Below are 13,608 nucleotides of genomic sequence, written 5' to 3' on the forward strand. Positions count from 1 at the left end.
CTCCCCATGTCTGCCACTTACTAGCCGTGTGACTTTAGGCAAGTTGTTGATGTCTCTGTGCACCAGTTTTCCCTGGCGGTAAAAGTTATCTGGCAATCATCTCAAAACTTAATAGTTTGAGACAATGACCGTGGGATTGCTGTGGGTCAGGAATTTGACTGGGACTCAGCTGGGAGAGCTTGTCTCTGCTCCATGTGATGTTGGCTAGAGTGACTCAATTGAGGCTAGAAGATCCACGATGGCCCTACTCACATGACTGAGGCCTCAGAGCTAGACGTGGGCTGAGTGACCTTGGTTCTCCTCCATGCAGCCTCTCTCTTTACATGGTCTCTACACATGTAGTGGTCTAGGCTAAGCTTCCTTACATAGCGGTTAGAACATTCCAAGAGAATGAAAATGAAAGCTGTAAGGCCTCTGTTAATACCTGTCACCATTCCACTCCTACCCATTCTGCTGGACAGAGTGAATCACATGGCTAATGCAGATCTCCAGGGAGGAGAAATGGGCTCCACCTCTCTCAGTGGGAGATGTGGCACACAAAAACACAGATGGGAGGTCTTTACAAGAGTTAAATAATACAGGTGGAGCATTTAGGATAGTGCCTGGTACAGAGTTTGTGTTCATAAATGTTATGTTTTATTATAATATGATTATTCTGGTATCACTTCAGGAACAAATATAGTACATGTTTACTTCCTGAGTGAAAGGCTTCTCAATACCACATGGAGGAGAGACAAACTCTCCAGGCTCAGCTCTACTCAAATTCCTAACCCACAGCAATCCAACAGTCATTGTTTCCAGCTATTAAGTTTTTAGTCATCAGTAAATCAGGGACTCTAGTGATGAATTTTCCCCTCCCAACCCGAAGCCACGTTCCATCTAGTCATGGAATTCTTGTGGACCATCCCTGGAGGTTTTCCATTGTGTACCGCCATGCAATCTCAGCTTTCCTTCACAAGGGATGTATCCATCATTTCCCTCTGCCCTCTCAGACTTTCTTCCAAGGGTCACGTAGCTTGGAGGCTGTTGACTCCACATTGACCCCGGCCTGTTCTGAATTCTTCAGGTCACCATAGAGGTGGTCGACGGTCCTGACTCTGAAGCAGATAAAGATCAGCATCCGGAGAATAAGCCCAGCTGGTCAGTCCCATCCCCCGACTGGCGGGCCTGGTGGCAGAGGTCCCTGTCTTTGGCCAGGGCAAACAGCGGGGACCAGGACTACAAGTACGACAGTACCTCAGACGACAGCAACTTCCTCAACCCCCCCAGGGGGTGGGACCATACAGCCCCAGGCCACCGGACTTTTGAAACCAAAGATCAGCCAGAATATGGTGAGTTTACCACCTAGTAATATAAAATTGGTGGGAAGAATAAATGAGGATGATGCCTTGGACATGGAGCCAAGCAAAACCCTGCTTAGAGCATGTGGCTTTTGGTCTTCTGTGAGGCAAACCTCACAAAGGCTGTCTTCCTCAGAAGCCCAAAGGAGGCACCAGCAGCCACATTTTTCTGGAAAGACTATAATTTTAAATCAAATCATAATCACTATACCAATTATCCGAAGAGATAATTTTTTTAGGATCTTTGGGGTTCTTTCTGCCTCCCCCACCCCTCAAATTTCAGTTTTATTTCTAAAAATGAAGAAATTCTCCAATTAACTTCCTTGTATTTTTTACTGTAAAAATTCATCCTGAAAATCAATATAGTAAAAGAGATACGTACGGCTGCTTCCTTTGACCAGGCAACTGTGTTATGTTTGATATTGGCAGTGGAGTGGTCCTTGGGAATCCACATGAACGTGTGTGTCTCAGGTCTTCAAAGTAACCCCTCCCCCAATACTTTTCAAAACTCCAAGTTGGGACTTCTGGTTTCCTGTGTTTTGGGAGTAGGATAAGTGAGGTAACACCTTCCAAATTCAGTGAGTTAAAATAATAAAAGTTCATTTCTCACTTGAGTTGGGTAGGAGAACTCAGCTCCACTCAGTCATTCAGGGATCCAGCCTCCTCCCATTTTGGAGTTCCACCAACTGTTAGGGCCTGAGAGTTATCCCCTGGATATTGTGTGTCCAGCTGGTGTCCAGGGAAAGAAAGGGAGCCTGGAGAAGGAACACACACTCATAAGGCCCTCAGCCTGGAGGTGACACACATCAGATCTACTGAAATTCTGTTGGGAAGACCTGGTCACATGGCCCCACCTTGGTGCAAGGGGGGCTGGGAAATGTATTCTATGTGTGTCCAAGAAAAAGAGGAACCCAATTTGGCAAGCATCTGGCCAGATTTTTTGGGGAATCAGGCAGTTTGTTATAAGAATATTTAATGTCTTACAAATGCACCCATCATCATGATTTTCTTGTGGCTTCACCATCAGTGGACTTTGGAGTGAGCAGTATATGAAGAGGATGACTTGTCTTGTACCATTTGCATGCTAACCTTTATCCCCATTTTTCAACAGATAGACCAATTGTATATTAGAGAGTCATTTCGTCTCATTAATAGAGAATTCTAAGCAACTTGCAAAAGAGCAAGACAAAAATATTTTTTTGCCACATCATCAGTTGTTCAACCAACATTTATTAAGAGCAAATGTTGTGTCCAGCACTATGCTGGGTACAAAAATGAGCAAGGCATAGTTTGTCCCCAGAACAGATCTTACCAATCTGTGGACCAAGGGAGAAAATTAACCAACAGAGCAAAACAGCGCCATGGTAGAGATGTACATCAAATGCCAGGGGAACTGAAAGAGAACTCTAGAAGGGATGTCCCTTCTAGCCAGCAGGCTCATGAAACCTTCACCTTTCCCAAAGGAAGTCAAGTTATCTGCTTTCCAAGAGGAAAGACTTGGGATAATAGCCAACATTTAAATAGTACTTACCATGCAGTAGTCCCTGTTCATGGAGTTTCACATATACTATTTCATTAAATCAGCTCTCTGAAGCAGATACTGCACTTTACAGATGGGAAAACTAAAGCCTGGAAAACTTAAGCAATTTAACCTGGAGGGCTAAGACCTGAGATTCACCCCAGGCAGTCTGGGTCCAGAATCTGTCCTCTTGACCACTATACAATTCTGCCTTTCTGGGGAAAAAAGTAGCACACCACTTAGGACAGTAGAAGGATCTAGAAATGAGTGCTTAGGTTGGAAGATAGGAATGGGAGGAAAAGATCAGCGCCACTGAGTGAGAGAAGCACAGAGGACCGCTTGATGCCAGCCTGAGATTGCACAGCGTTTGTGGCTTCACCTGTTTGCCCAGCCCACACAGAACATTGTTTCTAAGAGTAGAGCTCAGACACCTGGCATCAGAATCATTCAGTTGCATGTTTAAAAATGCCAATTCTGGGCTGCAGCCCCTTCCTTATGTACCAGTAGTCCTCAAAGTGTGGCCCCCAGAACCAGCACCACTAGCATCACGTGGAAATGCAAATGTTTCAAGCCTGACTCCAGACCTACTGAGTCAGAAACTCTGGAGTGGGACCCAGAAATCCGTTTGAACAAGCCCTCCAGGCACTCTGCTGCATCGAGCACCTCTGTTTGAGATGAATGGTTCTCCACCTTGATTGCTCATTATACTCACCTGGGGAATTTTTTTAAAATCCCGATGCCTAGACTTCTCCCCAGACCAGCTGAATTGGGATCTCTGAATATGGGTCCCAGGCATCGTTGTCTTTTAAAGCTCTGAGGATGACTTCATTGTTCAGCCCAGGTTGAAGGCCACTGCTCTCCATCTCCTGAATGAGAAGGTCTAGAAGTGAGACCTGGAGTCTGTTGTTTGCATCTTTGTTTCTTTCCTTTTTCAATCAAGGTCACCAGATGTTTCTCTTGCACACTGAAGTTTGAAGACCACCACTAGAAACAACTTTTTCATCTAAAGCCTTTACAGAGTACAGTTTGCTGAATTTATGAGCATTAAGACCACCCCCTCTATTTCCATCTTGAGGCTAGAATTTGCCCTGGGGCAGTTACTGTGGCTACCTCAGCCACCCTCACCCCCAGCCTCCTAGACCTAGAGTACCATTGAGCTCCTCACATCAGGAGCTCGTAGCATGCCTGGGCCATGGAGAAGCTCCATCTTGTATTATTTCAAAGTACCTCCTAGTATCTTCCCCATCATTAGACTGAACATCGGGATTGCTACTTTATAAATAAAATCGTGTTCTGTACAGTACCTCTAAAGCAGTGCTTCTCAGACTTTCATGTGCACATGAATAGCCCCGGGCCTTGTTAAAATGCACCTTCGATGCAGTAGGTATAAGAAAAGGGCAGAAGCCTGGGTGAAGCTGAGACTGCTGGCCCTCCGACCACACTTTGAGTAGCAAAACTCTACGCCCATTGTAGGTGCTCAGTAGCATTTGGCAGAATGAATGAATGAGTGATCATTGCTTCCCAGGATAGCCCACATTCTGGAATTCATCTTTTCCGGAATTCCATACAGCATCAGATAAACTGAGAATTCCCCTTTTCTTTCTGTTTTATTTTTTATTTATTTAATTTTTTTAAGACATGGAGTCTTGCCCTGTTGCCCAGGCTGGAGTGCAGTGGTGCGATCATAGCTCACTGAAGCCTCCAACGCCTGGGCTCAAGCAGTCCTCCCACCTCAGCCTCCAAAAGTGCTGGGATTTTAATCGGACAGACCCACTTTTATTGCAGTCAACAGGAAACTTCAAGCAATTTCTAAGTATTTATCCCTATATTGTGTGCTGCTGTGGAGGAAACAGAAAGAGAACATATCACCCAGGAAGGAGAGGTTCATGCAATAGCAAAGCAGTGCAAGTCACTGTATCTCGGGGCGTGCAGCCTCGTCTGAGACAGGCTAAAATTGCCACAGGAGCTAGCCTTTGTGGAGGAGGTAGATCTCAGAGTTTTGAAGGTAGAATTTTTAGTAAGAATTTATATATTTGTCCGCAAGGATTATTTCTAAAAATCCTAGGTGAAATACATGTAGGATACAATGGCATCTGTAGAATGAATTACAAAATACACAACGGAAGACAGACCCCACTTGTGATGATGAAAACACAGATGTGATGATGCTGTGAGTCAGCTCAACTGTGGAAAGTATGTGTTTGAGATGCTGCATTTTAAATCTCTTCTGTGTAGATACTTGGGGTATCCAGGGCAAAGGGAGAGTTCCAAATAAATATTTTTTGGTCTAACCGTAGTATACCATTTCCAGAATTGTTTAGAATAGCCCACATAATGAAATTACATAGGTACTGCTTATTGTTACTTGGGTTAGGACTCAGTTCTTTGAAATTCTCTAACTGGTCATAACCCTATTTTAATAGATTTCACAGTGATTTTTTTTCAGTGGCTTTTCTTTATAATGTTTAATTATGGCCACGTAAGAGCGTATCTTAAAGCCAGAGCAACGTGGGCCAGAATCAAAACTGCTAGAATACCAAGCTATGGAACAGGATACGGTGGGAGCAGACAGATCTTAGATCTAATTCCAGCTCAGCCAAGTTTCACCTGTGTGACCTTAGGCAAGTACCTTAACCTCTCTGAGCCTCAGTCTCCCTGTCCATAAAAAGAGAATGTTTCCACCTACCTCACAGGGTTGTTGTAGGAGTTAAATCAGTAGATCGACAGGGCAGCTGGTTAAAGCAAGCCCTCAGTAATCGGGAGACACTGTCATCTAGGATTAGTGGTGCAGGTTTACTAGTGGCCAAGTCAAGACCCAAGTCACTTCAGTTGCCCCACCACTATGACTGGCCCACAGGATGCTAGTGCCCTGAAACTAAGAAAGGACTACTTTAAAACTCCAGCGGCATCCTTGAAACCCAGCTCTCAGCCCACTGCACTCGGGATAGTTTTATTTCCTCCTTGAGTTATTTGATGTCACAGCCAGGGGCTGTCAAAGCACCATATAGATGCTCCCAGGAACTGTTTTTTCCTGCCGTTGTCATTATCTTTGTGATTATAGCTGCTCACATTCATTTTCTGCTCTGAGCAGTGGCCCCTGGTAGGTGAGCAACTGAGAACAGGCTTGTTTTATTATAGCAGAAAGGAGCACTGCCCTCAATGATTTGTCCCTGTCAGAAATGCCCATTCTGTTCTTCGAAGACATTAAACAAATAGAAATCCCCAAGAGGAGGGTCTTTGCCGGGACATAGATGGGGGCCCGTGTGCTGTGAAAGCTTCAGGGGAGTGAGCTCACATACATACTTCTTCCTAGGAGGCAGTTTCACTTCATTGCCAGCCTCAATAGAAATAATTAGCCACATGGCGAGTTCTATGCCTAACTTTGGGGGACCTATATGAAAAAAATGTTTGGAAATAAAATGGCTTTGTGAGCATTTAAAATAAAGATGTGGAGAAAGCCACTTACTGCAATAATAAATCCTTGATGGCTTCAGAGTCTGGCAGCTGTCTAGAGAGCATATTTTAGGGAGGATTTTATGGGGTATTTGTAATAGTTAGCTTTTGCTGCTTAGAAAATCACCCCCAGGCCAGGCATGGTGACGTATGTCTGTAATCCCAGCACTTTGGGAGGCCAAGGCAGGAGGATTGCCTGAAGCCAGGATTTCAAGGCTAGCCTGGGCAACATAGTGAAACCTCATCTCTATAAAGTTTTTTTGAAAACTTTGGCCAGGCATGTTGGCACATGCCTGTAGTCCCAGCTACTCAGGAGGCTGAGGCAAGAGGATTGCTTGAGCCCAGGAATTCAGGGCTGCAATGAGCCATGATGGTGCCACTGCACTCCAGCCTAGGTGACAGAGTGAAACCTCGAAACAGCTTAAAAAATAAAAAAGAAAGGAAAAAAAAAAAAGCCGACCGCAAAATTAAAGGAATGAAAGAGTTCTCTCCCTCACAAGTCCGTGGGTTGTCTGGACTCTTCTGGTCTGGTCTGGTCTGGTCTGGCTTGGCTGGGGCTGGATGGTTTAGGCTGGCCTCACTCACAATGAGGGGTGCCCAGCTGTGTAGATGCTGTATTGAGATGGCTGGGGCCTCTCTCCACTGGTCCCTCCCCCTCCAGGAGGCTAGCCTAGGCACTTCACGCTTGGGGGAAGAGTTCCCTGCAGCAAGACGGAATGCATGGGCACTTTGTATACCTCAGCTGGCATCCTATTTGCTATTATCTCATTGGCCAAAGCAAGTCACGTGGCCCATCCTGGAATCAGCCCGAGAGGGGAGTAGCTAAGGGCATGGAATTTGGAAAGAGGAATTATGGGCATGATTTTTCACATAATCGGACACAATATTAACATTTAATAATTTAGATCCAAGAAACTATAACAAGAAAGTGCCTCATGCAGGGATTCCAACACAAGAGAGTTTAATGCTAAAATAGATAGTTTAATGCTAAAATCTCAAAGTTCAGGGGTGATGTCTCTCCCAATTTGCTCTCTACCTTGCGATAATGGAGAGGCCAGGCTGCATGAGATTTCTGGATAGTGGAGGTCCCTTTGCTTTTGCAAAGCCAAGAACACCATTTGGCATCATTGGGTTATGTCTTATGCTGGTACCCACCCCACAGGTGATGCAAACTCTACCTAGGGGATTTAATAAGATTTCTTCTGACTTACTCATTCCCCCTTTTTATGAGTATAAAAACATTATAATCTTTACTTTTGACCTTTTTTTAGCTGTTATTCCCTTTAACAAAATCTGGCCTCGGTGGTGTGTGCAGGATGTGACTGGGTGAGTGCTCATGTGCGTATGACCCGCTGCACCTGGATGCTTCTCTGACAAGTGTGCAATTGTGTGCTTGTTCCAGGCACCTCTCTGGTGTCCTTGGGGAGGTGACTGAGAGACACCAGACTGCAAAGTTCTCGGTGGGAGCAGCGACTGCTCCTACCTGAGTGGTTTCTCCATCCAGAAGCAACTTGTTTCTCCAGTCCTACTGTGTGATACCTAATAAGAGATGGTGGAGATGAAAGAAGCTAATGCCAGGGAAGGCAGCCAAATTTCCTGACACAGAGCATTAGTTTCAAACATCTGCTTAGCTGAGTGGTTGGAAAACCATTTCTTAGGAGAAAAATCAAAGTTCAGAAAAATTCTTTTTTGGGGATTGGGAGGAAAATAGATGGGGCCCCGGGGGGCAGATAAGATGGGAGCAAGCTCTCCACTCAGAGTTAGGGAGGAGGACACAACCATGAAATCCACCCCCCACCACCCCGCTCCTCCAATTCCACTTAGTGGACTGAGGAGGCTCCACAGCCCTGTGTTTGCCTGAGGCATGTTCAGAGTGAATGCCATGTAAACAACAGCCTGGAAGGCTGGCACGGGCCCACGTTTCAGGTAGAAACATGTGTGGACTACATTCCTGCTGGGCCTATGTAATAACAATCGCCACGACCTGTTACAAACAGAGGGTACTCCCTCCCGGCAAGGGGCATGCCTTTAGCTCCACGCTTGGCAGCAGCAGAGGCCCCAAGGCCATAGGAAGATCTGGGTAAACCAGGAGAAACTGTCACAGAGCAGAGGTACTGCAGAAAGAATCATGCTTTAGAGAGAAAGGACTTGGTGCCAGATCCCTGCTTTCCTTTCTGTTAACCCAATGACCTTGAACCAGGCATCCTACCACTCCAAGACTTTACTTTTGATAAAAGGAACTCAGTTTGATAGGTGTATTAGTCTATTCTCATACTGCTCATAAAGACATACCCGAGACTGGGTAATTTGTAAAGGAAAGAGATTTAATGGACTCACAGTTCCACATGGCTGGGGAGGCCTCACAATCATGGTGGAAGGCAAAGGAAGAGCAAAGGGACATCTTACATGGTGTCAGGCAAGAGAGAGTTTGTGCAGGGGAACTCCCATTTATAAAACCATCAGATCTCGTGAGACTTATTCACTGCCACAGAAACAGCATGGGGAAGCTGCCCCCATGATTCAGTTATCTCCAGCTGGCCCCACTCTTGACACATAGGAATTATTACAATTCAAGGTAAGATGTGGGTGGGGAGACAGAGCCAAACCATATCAATAGGGTACCACCCTCTCCCACACCTCTCACCTCCAAGCCCCCCTATTTCCTGGCCTACTTTTCCTTTTTGCACACCACTCATCAATTTCTAACATGCCATCTAATTCACTTGTTTTTTGTGTTTATTGATGATTGCTTCTCTTTTCTCACTAAAATATTAGTTCCTCCAAGGCAAGGATCTTTGAAAGTTGTACTTAATAGTGTATCTCATATACCAAGAATTGTGCCTGACATACAAAAAGGGTTCAATAGGTATTCACAGGATGGATGTTGAATAATGACCTTGAGGGATCATCTCTAGCTTCACCATTAATGTATCGGTAATCTATTGCTACACGTGACAAAATATCCCAAAGTTGGTGGCTTAAAACAACAACCGTTTATTATTTCTCATGATCCTGTGGCTCAGGAGTTCAGGCAGGGCCACTGGGTAGGTACTCTGCTCCTGATGGCAACAGCTGCATTCAGCTGTCCACTGGGAATGGCTAGAAGGCTTGAGAAGGCTTTGCTCACATGTCTGGTGTCTGTAGTCCATGTGGCTCCTCTCTGTCCATGTGATGTCCCATAATTCACAGGTCTAGCATGAACATCTTTCACAGTAACTGGATTCCCCAAAGTAAAAGTCAGAAGCTGCCAGGCCTTAAGGTCAAGGCCAGCCCAGATTCTAGAGAAAATAGATTCTCCTCTCTCTCTCTTTCTCTCTGTATGTCAATGAGAGGCTATAAGCACAGAGAGGGAAGGAACTGAGGGTGGTTACCTTTGGAAACTGCCTAGCATATTACCCCATGCTGTGCAAATGTATGCATTCTCAGTAAGTGTTTTCTGGGCACCTTCTAGGGATGTACAGACCACCACAGTGCCCAAAACCTCCATGCTGTCACAAAGCTGATCCCTAAATGAGCCCTGGAGCTGTAAACCTTTTAGCTCCAGCTGAAAAGTCCTCTCCAGCAATCCTCTCCCACAGCGAGAAGGATAGAAGTGAATAATTGACAGGCTGCTTAATGGGGAGATTGGGAGACTCTTTGGCCAAAGTTGATGACCATCTCCCTGGCTGTCTTCCAGATTCCACAGATGGTGAGGGTGACTGGAGTCTCTGGTCTGTCTGCAGCGTCACCTGCGGGAACGGCAACCAGAAACGGACCCGGTCTTGTGGCTACGCGTGCACTGCAACAGAATCGAGGACCTGTGACCGTCCAAACTGCCCAGGTGCGTTTACCTGAGTGTGTAGCTCCAAGTTCAAGGGGAAAGCTTTTTAATTTATCATTAAAAACTTAGTGACATTGTCTTTTTAAAAGATGCACTACTTTTCTTTTCTTTTTTTTTTTTGAGACGGAGTCTCTCCCTGTCACCCAGCCTGGAGTGCAGTGGCACAATCTCAGCTCACTGCAATCTCCACCTCCTGGATTCAAGCAATTCTCCTGCCTCAGCCTCCTGAGTAGCTGGGATTACAGGCACACGCCACCATGCCTGGCTAATTTTTGTAGTTTTTTAAGTAGAGAAGGGGTTTCACCATGTTGGCCGGGTTGGTCTCAAATTCCTGACCTTGTGATCCGCCCGCCTCAGCCTCCCAAAGTGCTGGGATTACAGGCATGAGGCAAGATGTAACTACTTTTCTAATAAGACTTCTGACCAGAGTGAGTCAGGAGATAATTGATGAGCTGAATGGATTTTCTGAGTCTTATGCACAATGGCAGTGGCCGTGACCTAAAAGACAATGTCGCATTGTACTTATTTAATTTAGAGGAGCGACTCTGGTTAAATTGGGTTTTTGATGTGGGATTTGTTGTCCCTTGAAGAGAAACAGAAGGCAGACACTCATGGTCTGATGAGGAAGCCAGGATGAGAGGCTTGACAACCATATACAGGAAAAAGACAGCCCCACCGGTAATACCAGAGAGTTGCCAAAGGCTCCCAGGAGCGCAACCTGGGGCGTCTTGGTAGTTAACTGTCACTTTATACTGCATTGTCAGTGCTTCAAAAACTAAACTAATTGCACACTTGGTGAGAGGTCATGTTGAGAGTCAACAATAATTGTGATTGACTATAGCAGTGGTTGTCAAACTATGGCCAGGTCTGGCTCGAGACCTGTTTTTGTGTGTCCCATACATTTTTAAACTGTTGTGAAGAGAAGAAGAAAGAGAAGGAGGAGGAAGAAGAGAAGGAGAAGGGCATGGAGGAAGAGAAGGAGGAGGAGGAGAAAAAGGAGGAGGAGGAGGGGGAGGAGGAGGAAGAGGAGGAGGAAGCTGCAACCAAGACCATATGTGACCCACAAAACCTAAAATATGTACCCTCTGACCCTTTAAAAAAGGCTTAGTAACTCCTGGTGTATAGTCTTACTGTGTATTTCCCATTGCCAGGTAGAATACCAGCCTAAAATAATATCTTAGAGCCTTTCAAGAAACCACACATTCCAAATGGCTTTGGCTGAAAAAAATTTCAGAGACAGAAAATCTGATCCTTACACCCCAGACTTCCTTTTTCTACCTCTAGACACTCTGTTCTCCAACCAGAGACATTTGGAACAAAGGAGAAATGAAAGCACAAAGGCGTCTCTGAGGAGAGGGAGGAAGAATCAGATTGGAATGAATGTGTATGTTAGCAAAAGGGGACACGTAGAAAACGGGGCTGAAATGCAAGAAGTGGCGGTTCTGGCTCCATGTCAGCCATGCAGATGGATTTCAAAACAGTGAAGCAACCATTACGGTGCTTTTCCTGACTTTCCCATGCTCATTAGGATGAGCTGAGTTGGAAGCCTGGTGGGTGGAATCTGGATGTGTAGAAATAAGCAATAAATAATAACAATATGAGGAGGAGGAAGAGGGAAACAGGAAGGAAATGAAAAAGAGAACAAGAATATGAAGTAAACGAAAATAATGATGAAGGTAAAAAGATGAGGCAAAAGAAAATGAAGATTGCCTGGCGCGGTGGCTCATGCCTGTAATCCCAGCACTTTGGGAGGCCGAGGCGAGCAGATCACGAGGTCAGGAGATCGAGACCATCCTAGCTAACACGGTGAAACGCCGTCTCTACTAAAAATACAAAAAATTAGTCAGGCATGGTGGCGGGCGCCTGTAGTCCCAGCTACTCGGGAGGCTGAGGCAGGAGAATGGCAGGAACCCGGGAGGCGGAGCTTGCAGTGAGCCAAGTGAGCCGAGATCGGGCCACTGCACTCCAGCCTGGGCGACAGAGCAAGACTCCGTCTCAAAACAAAAAAAGAAAGAAAGAAAGAAAGAAAATGAAGATAAAGGTGAAGAAGAAAAAATAAAATAGATGGTGATGAAGAAGATTTTTTGAGTACTTAAGTGTCAAGCAAATGGCTAAAGTCCTTACAGGTATTATTTTGTTTAATGTTCACAATAACTTTATGAAATAGGTATTTATGATTGTACTCATTCGACAGCTGTAGTAACTGAGGCATAGAGGATTAACTTGCCTAGAGTCACACAGAAAGCAAGTGATCAACCTGGAATTTGAATCCGGACAGTCTGATTACAGAGTTCATATTCTTAATCATTAAACTCTTTGGTCTTTACCAAGAGAAGGGTATTGGAATCAGCCACACAGGGACACAGATAGCATTTGAAGTCAAGGTTTGGGGGCTTGCCTGTTGTTTTCTCTTCCAGAGCTCACATCCAGACTCAAGGTGGTAGATTTAAGTGCCTTGTCAGGGGGAAGGCTCCCCTCTGCCTCCATTTACAAATGTTTCCTTCTTGTTTTCTGTCACCGTGGAGAGCAGTGTGGCCAGGAGCCCTCTTCATACCTTTTCTTCTCGTGTGTCCTCACCCTCCTTGCATCCTTTCTGCCTCTCAGTTCCTGGCTATTGCAGCTTTTCTGGGCTCCCTTGGAACATGAAGGATTTCGTTTTTAAGGATCTCTTTACTTGTTTGATTCGTTGATTCTCAGCTTTCCTGGAAAGACTCATGGGGCAAAGTCTCCCTGGCCTGGCAGTTATTACACTGTAAAAGTTTGTCCTGTAGGTCAACCCTGCAAATAAGTTTGAGGTGCCTCACATAAAATCAGCGAGAGCCCCTTACAGGAAATCAAGTCAGGGAAACCAGCAGGGAAGGCCAAGGCTCACCAGCAAATGTTACCACAGTACCTCACTCCCTCCTCCTCTTATTGCTTTAGCTTGCACCGGATTCCTGATTGTAAAGGAAGCTTGGTTAGGGGTGGTAGTTTGGGTGAGCCAGTAAGTTTGAGTAGAGCTGGGTTCAGTTCCTCAGAGCAAATTATCAGAAGCCCAGGTTTTTCTTTCTGAAGCATCACCAACAATGCTGTGTCCTAGAATATGAGATAACTCTTCTTGGCTATGCATTGTAGCATCCTCAGTGAGCTAGACAAAGAATGAGCTAGACAAATATTCAAGGGAAAACTATCACCTAACACTTCCCACTTGCTGCTCTAAGTACTTTCTTTACACCAACTCATTTCATTATTTCAACTCTAGGAGGTAGGGCAATTTGTTCTTCCCATTTACAGATGTAAAAACTGAGGCACACAAAAGTTCACTGGCTACCCCAAGGTCACATGGCTAGTAATGATTTCAACGCACACAGTCAGTCATTAAGAACAAGATATTAACCACTATGTTCTACTGCCTCTGGTTTAGTTTGTCACCCTGACACCATCCTGACATGTGTCCCCCACTGCCCAAAACCCCATCCCTGGACTCAGTGAGTGAG

The 13,608-nt window shown here is 45.3% G+C and overlaps 2 protein-coding genes across 2 annotated transcripts in view; one reads left to right on the forward strand and one right to left on the reverse strand.

Moving 5' to 3' along the window:
* Positions 1-13,608, reverse strand: part of TASP1 (taspase 1) — a 454,798-nt gene that overhangs the window by 93,004 nt on the left and 348,186 nt on the right. The window lies entirely within an intron of this gene.
* ISM1 (isthmin 1) overlaps positions 1-13,608 on the forward strand; it is an 80,199-nt gene that overhangs the window by 58,066 nt on the left and 8,525 nt on the right. The window contains exons 3-4 of the mRNA XM_016937457.4: positions 1,067-1,331; positions 9,989-10,132. Of these exons, the coding sequence (XP_016792946.1) occupies positions 1,067-1,331; positions 9,989-10,132 (409 nt within the window). The remainder of the gene's footprint in view (positions 1-1,066; positions 1,332-9,988; positions 10,133-13,608) is intronic.

Source organism: Pan troglodytes, chromosome 21, assembly GCF_028858775.2.
Source record: "Pan troglodytes isolate AG18354 chromosome 21, NHGRI_mPanTro3-v2.0_pri, whole genome shotgun sequence".
NCBI classification, from domain to species: Eukaryota; Metazoa; Chordata; class Mammalia; order Primates; family Hominidae; genus Pan; species Pan troglodytes.